Below are 14,052 nucleotides of genomic sequence, written 5' to 3' on the forward strand. Positions count from 1 at the left end.
CTATATCCACAAACCAGGCCTGCCTGCCCCAGAGCCAGCAGGTGCAATAGGTGAAAGAAAGACCACATTCCCCTTTGGCCTGAGTTCCTTAGGTATGGAGAAATACAGGGAGGCTCCTTGGAAGGACTCCAGGATATGGAAACACAAGGGTTCAGAGAGAAGGAGTAAGGATTGTAGGGAACTAAGTTAGCTCTGCCTGTCCATGCTTTGTACCCAACCTTTATCTGTGGAGGAAGCAGTGATACAGATGGATGGAGCCTTGCCATGTTGCTTATTTTTAACTCTAGTGCCTTCTTAGTTGTGCGCTTCTGGGGTCACCTGTCACTTGTTGAGAACAGGTGACGGCAGACTTTGAGACGCTTCACCAAGGTTATCTGTATACCTCCACCATTTGTTATGGGATGGTGGTTTAGGATGTTGCCTTGTCCTACATATCCTCTGGAAAAGACATTGTTATGGAGATGATGTAATGCTAATCTCTGAGTGGTTTGAGAGACACCCAGAGAGAGTACCCAGGTGCACTGGTACTTCTGCCCACCTTACAACCCTACTGGGCTTGGGTTAATTAAAAGGAGAAAAAAATCCAAAAGATATACTACATGGGTGGAAAAGGACACTCCCAGAGGTCATAAGATTATTGAACAGAAATCCCAAGTTGTTGGCCAGGGCAGCCCCTGTGGCTCCACAAACCTTTAAAGCTACTGCTTTTGTCTGTATGCCAGAGCTAGACAGTAAGCCTTATTGCTGAAGATTCCACATGAGCACGCTTCCCTGTAGGACGTGAAGGACTGAACTGGAGACCCCCACCCTACTGACTGTCTTTCACAGTACCGGAAGGGGCCATGCAGGCCACTGGTGGAGAACTGTCACAAACATCCCTGCTTGGCTGTGGACCCGTCATGCTGAAACATCAGAATGCCTGGCAGAGTGTGCTTGCTTGTGTAATAGTGGCCTGCCTATCGTGGGTAAGAACAGCAGCCTTCATATTGGACTTAAAGCCTGCTCCACAAGTGGGAGTTCAAGCCTGGTACTGTAAACCAGAACAAAAACCTGTGCCTGGAGAGTCATAGATCCCAGTGGGGAAGCAACTTCTGTGGTTTTTCTAGATGGGTGCCATGTGCCTGTCAAACTGTCCAAGCTGTCTTCTAAGCGTGTTTATATCCAACTGGTGACAGTCCAGAGAACAAGAGACTGTTACTTTGACATGGTGGCCTATTTCTTAGCCACAGGAGGACATTTGTAGTCATTCTCCAAAACTCAGGGATCATCTGCCTGGGGGCGGGGGGGGGGTGCAGAAAAAATGTAAGAACAGGAGGAAGGGATGGAATATCGTCTTAACAGTTTCCTCTGAGGTTAAAACGTCCCATCCTGTAGGAATCTCCTTAAGCAGGAAGGTAGATAACTCAGAATAGCTTTAGGAAGTCCCTGAAACTGACCAGATTTTTTGGACCCCTCCTTGCCAGAGTAAGCAATAAAAACTGACTCTCTGCCCCCAGAAGACTGGAGTCAAGCTGCAGAGAAGACTTAGTAGACAAGCGAGCTTCAGTGAAAGCTGAGATCAGACCAGCTGCCTGGAAGAGGTTTAGACCAGCTGAGGCACCTGGAAAGAACACTCTCAGGCCTGTTGAGCTGCCTGCAGGCTGTGCAGTATGTTCCGGGTTCCCAGCTTTATGAGCTGTCACCCATGCTGGGCTGGGCTTTGATGATGCAGCTGTCTTTGAGCTATTTCTGCTCCTTAGTAGCCCCTTGCCTGTAGGGTAAAAGTCTGTGCTCAGTTCCTGGTTTTGAAAATGCACAAGCCCCTAAAATCCCACCAATCCTTACCCCAGAAATTTCCACCCTAGAAAACCCCATGCTATAAGCCTTCCTCCTACTCAGTTCTCTGCAGCATCTCACCAGAGCCGAGGCAACCACCTTCTGTGTCTTTCCTAATAAATCCTGTTGTGTAGTTTGGTGTGCAGTGTGATTCTGATATTCCTTGACTCCTAACCGCAGGATACATGCTGCTATCTCTGAGTCACTTCTGCTCCTATAAGTAACCCCAGTAATGCTACCAAGTTGGACTTCGGTTCTGTGATTAACAGTTCCTTTCTGGGTTCAGTAGGTGTATATGGTGGGTCTCCCAGGAAAAGTTTTGTCAGACAATACGTGTGTGCCCTGGTGAGCATAGATATGTTCTGCACATCCTGATTGCCCGTGACACTTGTGAACAGCAGTCTGTAAAGATGTACAGGTTTGTGTTTGGCTTCTTTGTAAAATAGTCACCTTTCCTATATAATTTACGTGATAGGAAAATACCTTTAGAAAGCAACAACATCTATAAACACAGAAAAATGCTCAACTTTGGAGTTTCCTGAGTGTGACAACTCCTTTTGTGTTTAGACTAGTACCTCATTGTTATCTGACAGCTTTAGGGTCTAACTAGGGCTCAGTCAACTTTCTGAAAAGAACCAGAAAAAAAATTTTTGATTTTGTATGTATGTTACTTATAATTTCTGGGAAATGTTTTTTGGGGGCTTTTGTTTTGGTCCATGTCTTGCCTGTCTACTCCAACCCCAAAAAGTTCTAACAATGTGGCACATGGTGGCTCACATCAGTCTCAGTAACACCGTCTTCTGGCCTCCGTGGGTACCAGCCACATGCAAATACACAGACATACATGTAGACACACACAGACATACACATTGCAAATAAAAATAAATTTAAAGTATTTTAAAATCATCTTTAGATCAAATCCTGGTCACAGGCCACATTTGTTCAGGATGACTGCACCTCCACTGCAGAAGTTGGAAACTGAAGCCGAAGCTGCCAGAACGTGTAAAAGGAAGGATATTTCAATATACTCTATTGAGAAGGGAGGAGAAGAGCCCCGGACAGTCAAAGGCTTAGCACAGGGAACATGAAGCTTCTACACTGAGAAGTGGCAATCTTACTTTCAGAGAGTCAGCACGTGTCATAGAGAGAAGATGAGAAACTTGAAAACTTCTACACTGAGAAGTGGCAGTCTTACTTTCAGAGAGTCAGCACGTGTCATACAGAGAAGATGAGAAACTTGAAACAGGAAAATAGTGGGGTGATGCCCCAAACTTGCCAGGATAGATTATTTCTTTCTTTCTTTCTTTTTTTTTTTTTTTTTTTTTTTTTTTTTTTTTTTTTTTTTTTGAGACAGGGTTTCTCTGTAGCTTTGGAGCCTGTCCTGGAACTAGCTCTTGTAGACCAGGCTGGCCTCGAACTCACAGAGATCCGCCTGCCTCTGCCTCCTGAGTGCTGGGATTAAAGGCGTGCGCCACCACCGCCCGGCAGGATAGATTATTTCTGAGCCAGGATTTTATCCTGAGAGACTGAAAAACAAGAATGAAATCGAATGGTTTATTATAGAAGGAAAAGAAACTGGAGCAACATAAAGGAGTCAGGACGGTGCTGAAGCCTTGTCTGCTGAGCAGTTAGTAGATACCGGGAAGCTTGAGCAAATGAGAGACAGCTCCTCTAGGAAAAAGAACCATTGGTGTAAGAGAGGAAATGGTCTACCTCTAGACAACATTCACGCTCTCGTGGTGAAAAAAAAAATACTTATTTAGCCAGAAAATGGGCTTTAGTCTTTTCTTTTTATTTTATTGAGCTCTACATTTTTCTATGCTCCCTTCTCTGCCTCTCCCCTCCTCTTCAGCCCTCCCCCAAGATCCCCATGCTCCCAATTTACTCAGGAGATCTTGGCTTTTTCTACTTCCCATGTAGATTAGATCCATGTATCTCTCTCTTAGGGTCTGGGCTTTAGCTCTTTTGTGGAAGGAAGGTTAAAGGAAAATGTTTATTGATACCATGATCGAAAGATCAAGCCCACCATCTTCAAATTACAGTCCCCAGATAATCTCTGGTACTAAAAGGCTAGTTAGTAATAATCCAGACATGTTATATAGAAACACAAAAATATCTACAGAAACAGCTAATTAAGAATTTATTTATTTATTTATTTATTTTTGAATCTCTGGGAATGGGCAGCAGGAATAGAAGAGTGTGGCTAATGGCGATATTTCTTAGTTTAAACTCTCTTTAGAGCAGGGTGAGGCGGTCTCCTCCCACAATCCTAGGACTCAGAAGGCTTTGGCAGGATTACCACAAATTCAGGGCTAGCCTTAGCTACATAATGAGCCTCAAACCAAACTAGCCTTCTACCAGAATTTGAACTTGAAACTATGAATTGGGTAAAACTTTTTAAATCCATAAAGAAATGAAAAGGAAAAGCTAGGATAGGGCTGGGGTGTTGGAAAAGGTAATAGAGTCACCAAGAATGCTGCAGAAATTAGACCTGTGAGCCGAGCACTGAACTCTGAATTTAACTAGAAGATGGAGTGATGATGGCAGTCAAAGCACAGGGGTGTCAGTGTTGGGACTGAATTCACCTGGCCGACTGGCTTTCCTGGGAGCCTCCTGCAGGCTCACCCACAGGCTTTCACATAGTCCTCCGAGAGCACCTTCCATGCTGGTGCTGCCTTCAGAGCCAGAACCTCGTTGATCCAGAAGCCCATTCTATAAGAAATGAGCAGGGAGATGCCTAATTAATGCTAAGAAATGAAGAAGGCATAGTTCGGGAGAGCTTATTTCCTTTCAGTTAACTTGACTTCTCTCTGAAAGTGGTGGAAAGTGTGGTTGGCCTGAGTGCACTGAGGACCTCGCTGCTGCCCAGAGTGTGGTCTGCTGTAGGTGCCCTGTCAGGCAGTTCTTGACCCAGTTGTGTTTCCCAGTGCAGCGCCTTTCCAGCTGCCCAGGCCTCTCAGATTAACGGGGTTTTCTGTTTTCTGTTTGTTTCTCTAGCTCTTCTAATCAATGGATAAAGTGGGGAAAATGTGGAACAACTTGAAACACAGGTGCCAGGCTCTATTCAGCCATGAAGGAGGAAGCCGCAGCGAGACTGTGGACATGAGCTCCAGCAGGCGTCTGTCTGTCAACGAGAAAAGCATCCGTCTGGGCGAGCCCGCTCCCCAGCAGCAGAGCAGTCCCTTAAGAGAAAATGTTGCCTTACAGCTGGGACTGAGCCCTTCAAAGGCCTTTTCAAGACGAAACCAGAACTGTGCCGCAGAGATCCCTCAGGTTGTGGAGATGAGCATCGAGAAGGACAGCGACTCGTGTGCCACCCCAGGAACAAGGCTCGCGCGAAGAGACTCCTACTCTCGACATGCCCCGTGGGGAGGGAAGAAGAAACATTCCTGTTCCACAAAGACCCAGAGCTCACTGGATACTGAGAAGAAGTTTGGTAGAACTCGGAGCGGCCTTCAGAGGCGAGAGCGGCGCTATGGGGTCAGCTCCATGCACGACATGGACAGTGTATCCAGCCGGGCAGTCGGGAGCCGCTCTCTGAGGCAGAGGCTCCAGGACACCGTGGGTTTGTGTTTCCCCATGAGAACTTACAGCAAGCAGTCAAAGCCTCTCTTTTCCAATAAGAGAAAAATTCATCTTTCTGAATTAATGCTGGAGAAATGCCCTTTTCCTGCTGGCTCAGATTTAGCGCAAAAGTGGCATTTGATTAAACAGCATACAGCTCCTGTGAGCCCACACTCAACATTTTTTGATACATTTGATCCCTCACTGGTGTCTACAGAAGATGAAGAAGATAGGCTCCGAGAGAGAAGACGGCTTAGTATCGAAGAAGGGGTGGACCCCCCTCCCAATGCACAAATACACACATTTGAAGCTACTGCACAGGTCAATCCATTGTATAAACTGGGACCAAAGTTAGCCCCTGGGATGACGGAAGTTAGTGGAGATGGTTCTGCAGTTCCACAAACGAACTGTGACTCGGAAGAGGACTCCACCACCCTGTGTCTGCAGTCACGGAGGCAGAAGCAGCGTCAGGTGTCCGGGGATAGCCACTCACACGTTAGCAGACAGGGAGCTTGGAAGGTTCATACGCAGATCGACTACATACACTGCCTTGTGCCAGATCTGCTTCAGATCACAGGGAATCCCTGTTACTGGGGTGTGATGGACCGGTATGAAGCAGAAGCCCTTCTGGAAGGGAAACCTGAAGGCACGTTTTTGCTCAGGGACTCTGCGCAGGAGGACTACCTCTTCTCCGTGAGCTTCCGCCGCTACAACAGATCTCTGCACGCCCGAATCGAACAGTGGAACCACAACTTTAGCTTCGATGCCCACGACCCCTGTGTGTTCCACTCCTCCACTGTCACTGGGCTTCTGGAACACTATAAAGACCCCAGCTCTTGCATGTTTTTTGAACCATTGCTTACGATATCACTGAATAGGACTTTTCCTTTCAGCCTGCAGTATATCTGCCGTGCGGTGATCTGCAGATGCACTACCTATGATGGGATCGGTGGGCTCCCTCTGCCATCAGTGTTACAGGATTTTTTAAAAGAGTATCATTATAAACAGAAAGTTAGGGTTCGCTGGTTAGAGCGAGAACCAGTCAAGGCAAAGTAACCCCTGTCCCCAAAGGGCATTACCTAGGTCTGTTCTCGTGTGCATCAGACAGTACAGCCATAGGAAGCACAGAGTCGGCTGCTAGGAGTTTTCACCTAGAATGTGAGCTTAGTCGTTAGCCTCTATCCAATAGGATCTTCTGTTACACAGACAAAGGTGCCTAGAATCAGCAGATGGTTTGCCGGTGTGCGGGCTGGGAAGACACAGCTAGTTAACAAGCGGTTTGGTTTTAAATGGCTGTGACGACCGAGTGAGGCAGCTCTGGGGCATTTGCTATGAAGAGTTCTATTTCTTACTGAAGAACAAATTATTAATATTGGATGAGTATTTCAACAGTGTGACTAATGTTTGAAATTATTTTTTCTAAGAATTTTTCTATAACCTTCCAAAAGTAGTGATGTTTGTAGTTAACTATAAATCAAGCTTCGAAAGTCCAAAACAAATAAGTAAAGAAAAGACTGCCTGCCTTTTCGAGAAAAAAAAAATGCAATTTTTCTGGTCGTAGGGCATTGTGCAGTGTCAATGTGGTTTATGGCTAGTCTCCTGTTCTCCTCAGAGAAAGAGACTCACGAGTAAACCAAGGTCTCTAAGATGTTCTTAAAACTTCAGACTGAAAGGTTAGTAGTAGAGTCTTGTTTCAAAGCCCTCGGTATTCATTTGTGGTGAGTGCTGTGACTCCGTACAGGCACACAGTTGGAGTTTCGAGTGGGTTTTTTTCTAAGTTGACATGAGCAGTCCACACATTGTTTCATCAAAATTGGATCTTTTCCTGTGCCCTTGAGTTTGTGAACCCGGAGGGAAATGAGACTAGCAGATGCCCAGACATATCAGATAATAGTGACTCCACTGGTTGCTGATGTCAAGTTATGTTAAACTATAATTAATCATTTGGACAGCAGTATTTATCTCTTTGTTGTAAGCTCATAGCTGAATTACTTAAGTACAATTTATAGCATTTTAGTGCAGTTAATTCTTCAAAGAAAACCTAAATTGCAGATTTAAAAGGTACTGTACAACCATGATGTCTGTAAATAACGTCACTTGGCACCTTTTGTCACTTAGAATAGTACGTAACACAACTTGAGTGAGCGCTTTAGGAAGTATTGTCAGAGTCTAGTGTTGCTTCTCAGTGTTGGGCTGAGTTCTCGGCTCTGTCCTAGACATTTGCACTACAGTAACCAAGTCCATTCTTGTTGTCTGTGACTGCTCTGTGCCCGCTGGTGAGCACTCCTGGGGTCCACGCCAGCTGCTGCAGAGGCTGTTTTATATCCCTCTGGCTATCGCCGGGGCTACTGAAAAGAAACGCTATGTTTGTATGCAGCACTGACCCTTTGACTGCTAGCGTCTGTCTCTGCTTGCTGTGCCTTGTTCTGGCTGCTTTCTTGTGCTAATAAAGTATGTTTGGTGTTCGCCTTGTAATATCTGCTGCTTTATACATTTGCCACAGTTTCTCTTGTACATGGAATGGTTTGGGGTTTTACAATAAGCATTACCTGGCAACTTCCTGTAGTTAGCACAGATTCATCTACAACCTAATATTGACCTGTCAGAATAAGCTAACTCTAAAGTGAATGCTCTCTAGCGCTCTAACCTTAATCCATTCTGTGGAAGTGTCTGCAGTTAACTGCAAATTGGTGTACAGTTTACGACAGAAAACTCAGGAGTGAAACCCTGGTGATTTCTCTGTTGCTAGTCAAAGACTGGAGCTGGCAGTAGCGTTAGCAGAGGAACATTAGTGCATCCAGCTGCATCAGAAACAGGTTCCATGAGGTCTGTGAACCGGGACACAGCACCATTTAGTGGTTTGGGGACCATTTTAATTGATGATAAATGCCCAAAATGTGGACCTTTAACCAAAGACTTGTCCATTTTAATGCAAAACGGGGATTGAAGGAACTTAGGTTTTTCTGTTACTTGTAGTAGAAGTCCCTGAAGAACATATACCAAAGTGTTTGAGAACTTCATCCAAACCTACTTTCAAAGCATAATGTGCAATTAAGTTGTTATGACATAATTCTATTGCATAATTGTTGGGTCTGTTTTCTTGAGCTTATACTGTACCTGGAAAGTAAACCTCTTGAGGAAAAGGCAGTCCATGCTGAGTATCGGAGAGAACTGTGAGCAAGTGATGCCGTGAAGAACACGGAAACGCGGGGAAAGACTTGCTGGTTTTATATGCGTGGAGCAAACTGATGTTCTCACTAGAGTTTTATAGAAAATATTAATGCTTTTATGTATTTCAGAAGTTCTCCTGTGTTATGCAAATTGTTTTAAGTGTGTGACTTGAGTTTGTGTAAGCATGTGTTACACTGTGCTAAAAGGCACGTTTCAGTTTATGTACAATATAAATATGCAACTTTGGGGTTAAATTTTTTTGTTAAAATATTAGTAGCTTACATTTAAAAAAGAAATCACCAGCATGAAAGTGCACCGAAGTCTTTCTTCACTGTGTATTTTTCTGAATCCCATTGTAGCCTTTTGACGACGTTCGTGTTTTTATGTTTTGGGGGTAGCGCATTTTATTCCAAATCAAGAAATGCTTCCAAAGTTGTGGTACATTTTTACATGAAGGGAGTGGACATAATTACATTAAGGGGGATGCTTCAGTTCGTGTCCTCATTCTTCATTCCCTTTTCCCTTCCCTTCCACCCTCTCTCCCCTCTCTTATGTCTGCAGTATACATACTTATATGCACTGTAATATGCATTTATACAGATGCATGTTTAGACACCCACAGTGGTGATATTTTAAACAGTAATACTGCCATCTAAGTTAAGATTATTTATTCTGTAGATCCTGAGTATTGTACCATTCAGATTTCGTTATTTTCCATAAAGTTTGCCCATTGTCTTTTCTATAATACAGTCACTTCACAGAGAGAGAATTTATCAGTATTTTATTTTCTGGCTTGAAACAGTAAAAAAAAAAAATTCAAGAAATAGTTGCTTTAAATACAACTGTAAGTCAAAATTAAATTTATAGTCTTAGACAAAATATTGAGCCCAAATCATCCTCTACAAACCAATCTGTTCGAACATCATTAGACATTTTGATGACTGGCAGTAGCTGGATAAAAATTGTACTTAAATTTCAAGCTTCAGTTTGACCAAATCCAAGGTTTATAATTTTTTTTTAACATTTTGATCTGGTTGCTATTTATTCTCCTCTTAAAACTGCTTTGCTTCCTGGCACTATCACTAGCCTGGTGATGTTTTTTATTAAGGCTGGCCCTAAATCTTATATTTATAGAAAATAGAAAAAAAAAAAAACCCTTTTGGGAGAGTCCTGACCTGTGAGTGAGTCAGAATCCTAAGACCCAGAGCAGATGCATCTCTGAGAGTGTTCACCTAAGACCAGTCACACAGGCTTGTTCACGTATGCCATACTCCATTGCGTGTCCTCCTTGGCTTACGTCAAACACAGTGAAAATGTGCACACAGGCTGACTTGATCCAGAGAAGGGAGAATGTTAGGTACCAGAAGAACTGGGAATGGGGAGAGGGACGGGGATATCGCCAATATAAGAGGGTGGGGTTTTCTCCTACTGTAACAGCAGCCGTGGAAGAGAATGGAGAAATGCTCCAGGAGTCCTGAGTGGGATTTCTGTGGGAGGTGATTGACAGATTGCAGGCAGCATAGCATCTGCCGTTACCATTGCGTCCACCGAGGCAGTTGTTTTCATGCCTGAGAATCTTGACTAAATACCTCTGTCATTCTTTCCTCAGTGTTCACCGACGGCTCATGTACCAGTCGTTGGAATGGGTAGATATCAAAATACAAAGTAAACTACTTCCTTCTGGGGCTTCCTGCTTGTTAGCAGGGAAGACAGCTAAGAAATACAGTCTCAAAAACCAAGCAGGCTGAGGCAGAACCTGAGAGGAGAGTCTGGTGTTGATAGGATCACTGAGGAATAATAACCTTGAATGGTGGGATAAAAAAACACCAAGACTAAAAAGCAAAGCATCCTAGATGAAGAGAAAATAAAAGCTATTTTCCCAAAACAGGAGTGAGTTCACATGTAGAGAAAACACCCACAAATTGGCTGGGAAAATGTAAGACACCGAAGTTGGCAAAAATCCTGACCATTTAGGGCTGTGCTCTTAAGGAGTTTAGATTTTCTCTGGACCTGATGGATTCTGGGTAGGGGAGTGGCATGGTTGCTTGCCATTGTTTTGGAGGATGGAGAACTGGCAGTGGAGAAGATGGGGATTTTATTAGGTGTGACTGTGGGAGCTTGGGAGGCTTGGTGATTGTGTCAGGGTGTATTTTGGTGGCAAAACAATTGGGTGTCTACTTCCCATATCCAGGAGGATAACTATATTTTTTCCTTTGGATTCACCTTATTTAGCTTCTTTAGGATCACAAATTATAGACTCAATGTCCTTTATTTATGGCTAGAAACCAATTATGAGTGAGTACATCCCATGTTCATCTTTTTGGGTCTGGGTTACCTCACTCAGGATAGTGTTTTCTATTTCCATCCATTTGCATGCAAAATTCAAGATGTCATTGTTTTTTTACCGCTGAGTAGTACTCTAATATGTATATATTCCACACTTCCTTCATCCATTCTTCCATTGAAGGACACCTAAGTTGTTTCCAGGTTCTGGCTATTACAAATAATGCTGCTATGAACATAGTTGAACAAATGCTTTTGTAATATGATAGGGCATCTCTTGGGTATATTCCCAAGAGTGGTATTGCTGGGTCCTGGGGTAGGTTGATCCCGAATTTCCTGAGAAATCGCCACACTGATTTCCAAAGTGGTTGCACAAGTTTGCATTCCCACCAGCAATGGATGGAAATAGACAAGATTGCCGGGCAAAAAATTGGGATCTTGGGAGTGGGGTGGGAAGAGGGTAAGAGGAGATGGGGAGAGAAATGTTAAAAGGTGAGGATGGGGAGAACTTGGGGAAATGGGATGGTTGGGATAAAGGAAGGGTGAATATGGGAGCAGGGAAGTATATATCTTAATTAAGGGAGCCATTTTAGGGTTGGCAAGAGACTTGAACCTAGAGGGGCTCTCAGGTGCCCAGGGTGATGTCCCCAGTTAGTTCCTTGGGCAGCTGAGGATAGGGAACCTGAAATGGCCCTGTCCTATAGCCATACTGATGAATATCTTGCATATCCACCATAGAACCTTCATCTGGCGATGGATGGAGATAGAGACAGAGACCCACATTGGAGAACCGGAATGAGCTCCCAAGGTCCAAATGAGGAGCAGAAGGAGGGAGAACATGAGCAAGGAAGTCAGGACCATGAGGGGTGCACCCACCCACTGAGTGGGGCTGATCTATTGGGAGCTCACCAAGGCCAGCTGGACTGGAACTGGAAAAACATGGGATAAAACCGGAATCTCTGAACATGGCGGACAATGAGGGCTGATGAGAAGCCAAGGACAGTGGCACTGGGTTTTGATCCTACTTCATGTTCTGGCTTTGTGGGAGCCTAGCCAGTTTGGATGCTCACCTTCCTAGACCTGGATGGAGAGGGGAGGACCTTGGAACTCTGACTGCTCTTTGGACTGGAAAGGGAGGGGGAGAGGAGTGGGGGAAGGGGGAGAGGAGTGGGAGGGAAATGGGAGGCTGGGAGGAGGCAGAAATTTTTTTTCAATTTAAAAAAAAAAAAAAAGATTTTCTTAACCAAAAAAAAAAAAGTTCTTGTCAAATAAAAAAAAAAAATGGGTGTTGTGCAGAAGAGAAGCGGGGGACATGGCGTCACATTCCTGTCATTCCAACACTAGGGAGGTGGAGGCAGGAGGGTTTTGATGAGTTCAAAGCTGGCTAGTGCACCCTAACAAGTCAGCAGACAATCTGTCTGGAAAAGGAAATGACTCAGATTTTGATAGGAACGAGGACAATGACGCTGTTGGCCGAGATTTTAGAAAAACAAACAAATTGGACAGTGGATCAAATCTTGCCTTGGATGTGTACAGTTCTGAGGTTCTCTGACCCCAATGGGAGACTTGAGTGCACAGTTGGGTACTTGAATACAGTTTAGGGAACATGGTTTTCCTATGCATGAAGTATTTCTGTGAGGGAAGTAACATTTTAGTTTCTTGATATACAGTATCAGTTCGGTTGTTTGTTTGTTTGTTTATTTGTTTTTTAACCGTATACCTTCAATAGAGGCCTTGTTTTCAAAAAGTATAGTCAAGCCTTGCATTGAATTTTAACTCTCCATGTCAGGTTTGCTTATGTACCTATTTTTCTACAAACTTTAACATTATAAATACAAGCTTATGTAATTCTAAACAAGCTAAGCATGGTAGCACTTGGGAAGCAGAGGCCAGCCTGATCTACATAGAGAGTTCTAGGTCAGCCAGCAGTACATAATGTGACCTAGTCTCAAAGAAGTTAAAAAGAAAAAAAAAGCAAAAACAAAAACCTAAACGGTCTGAACTCCTGTACCCTTCCTATTTTCCAATCTTTCAGAGGTAATCACAACAATCACCTCCACTGCTCCCGGTGTTTTAGTGACAAGGGCTGAATGTAATAAACTATGCATGACACACTGAATAGAAGAGGGGACAATGGGATCCTGAGTCAGTCTGCAGAGCACTGGTACTTAGCTGCACTCTGAGTGTGTGCTTAGATGTCTGTGTACCATGTGTGTACCAGAGGAGCATTGGAGTCCCCAGGACTGGGCTTACAGATAGCTGTGAGCCACTATGTGGATGCTGGGAATTGAACCATCTCTCCAGCACCAAGTCTTAGGTTTTCTTATGTCACTGTTAAGTCATGGGCAAACCATTCGATGACTGTGCTGTCTAGTTATGGAGGGGCCTTTGGAAATAAGCATCAATTGCAAAGATGAGGAACATCACCTCTCTTGAGAGTAGAGTGGTACACGGACCAATGGATAAATACAACGGGAATTGAAATACATGAGATAAGAAGTAATTACACATGGAAGACTTGTAACAAGGGAAAGCAAAACTGCCCTGAGTGGAGTCAAGATGATGTCGTCATGTTGGGATTAGTCACTTTTGAAAGCATCAAGTCTTGTTTTTTTATTTTGCTTTTGTTTCTGGACTTGGATTTTCCGGTCTGGAGTAGTTTGTTGGTTGACCGTCTCTTTTTGTTCAGTTGCTTTTCTTCTTTCAGTAGAGGTCTTACATTACTCAGGACAGGACTATGTCTTGGTGGGGTGGAGCTATCCCTTTCCCCCCCCCCCGTGGGACTGAGTAGGAACTTCCCAGTGGCGTAGGTATGCTATGGTCCTCACCTGCTGCAGGAGCCTGGGCAAGGCTGCACTTCTGAAGCAGAATTCCTGGGAGCTGTAGGTAGGCCTGGTGCAGGAAGCAGTGCTTGGTTGTGCACAGTTACCAGGCAGTCTCTTTTTGTCATTTAACAATGTAAGTTTGTCATTATGTTGAATGGTTTTGTATTTTTTCCCCCTCTTTGTGAAATGGATGCAATTATTCACTTATACGGAGCTTTTATCCTGACTCTTTTACAGGATACATTATTTTATTTCTGGTTCTCTTAAAACATTCTTTAATGTTTTAAAGTCATTTTTTTAAACAGCTGAACTGTGATACTTTTAAAGTTTTATTGTCTTACAAATATTTTGTGCCCTTAAGTGTAATTGAGCCAGTATTGAATTTTAATCCCTC

The 14,052-nt window shown here is 43.9% G+C and overlaps 1 protein-coding gene across 1 annotated transcript in view; it reads left to right on the top strand.

Moving 5' to 3' along the window:
• The window catches only part of Socs5 (suppressor of cytokine signaling 5), a 40,112-nt gene extending 31,249 nt beyond the window's left edge, over positions 1-8,863 (top strand). Inside the window, exon 2 of the mRNA XM_041631066.1 lies at positions 4,813-8,863. Within this exon, the coding sequence (XP_041487000.1) occupies positions 4,825-6,435 (1,611 nt within the window). The 5' untranslated portion in view covers positions 4,813-4,824 and the 3' untranslated portion in view covers positions 6,436-8,863. The remainder of the gene's footprint in view (positions 1-4,812) is intronic.
• Positions 8,864-14,052: the final 5,189 nt, after the last annotated feature.

Source organism: Microtus oregoni, unplaced genomic scaffold, assembly GCF_018167655.1.
Source record: "Microtus oregoni isolate MIOR12 unplaced genomic scaffold, Mior012 000036F_ref0000092, whole genome shotgun sequence".
In the NCBI taxonomy this organism is placed as follows: Eukaryota; Metazoa; Chordata; class Mammalia; order Rodentia; family Cricetidae; genus Microtus; species Microtus oregoni.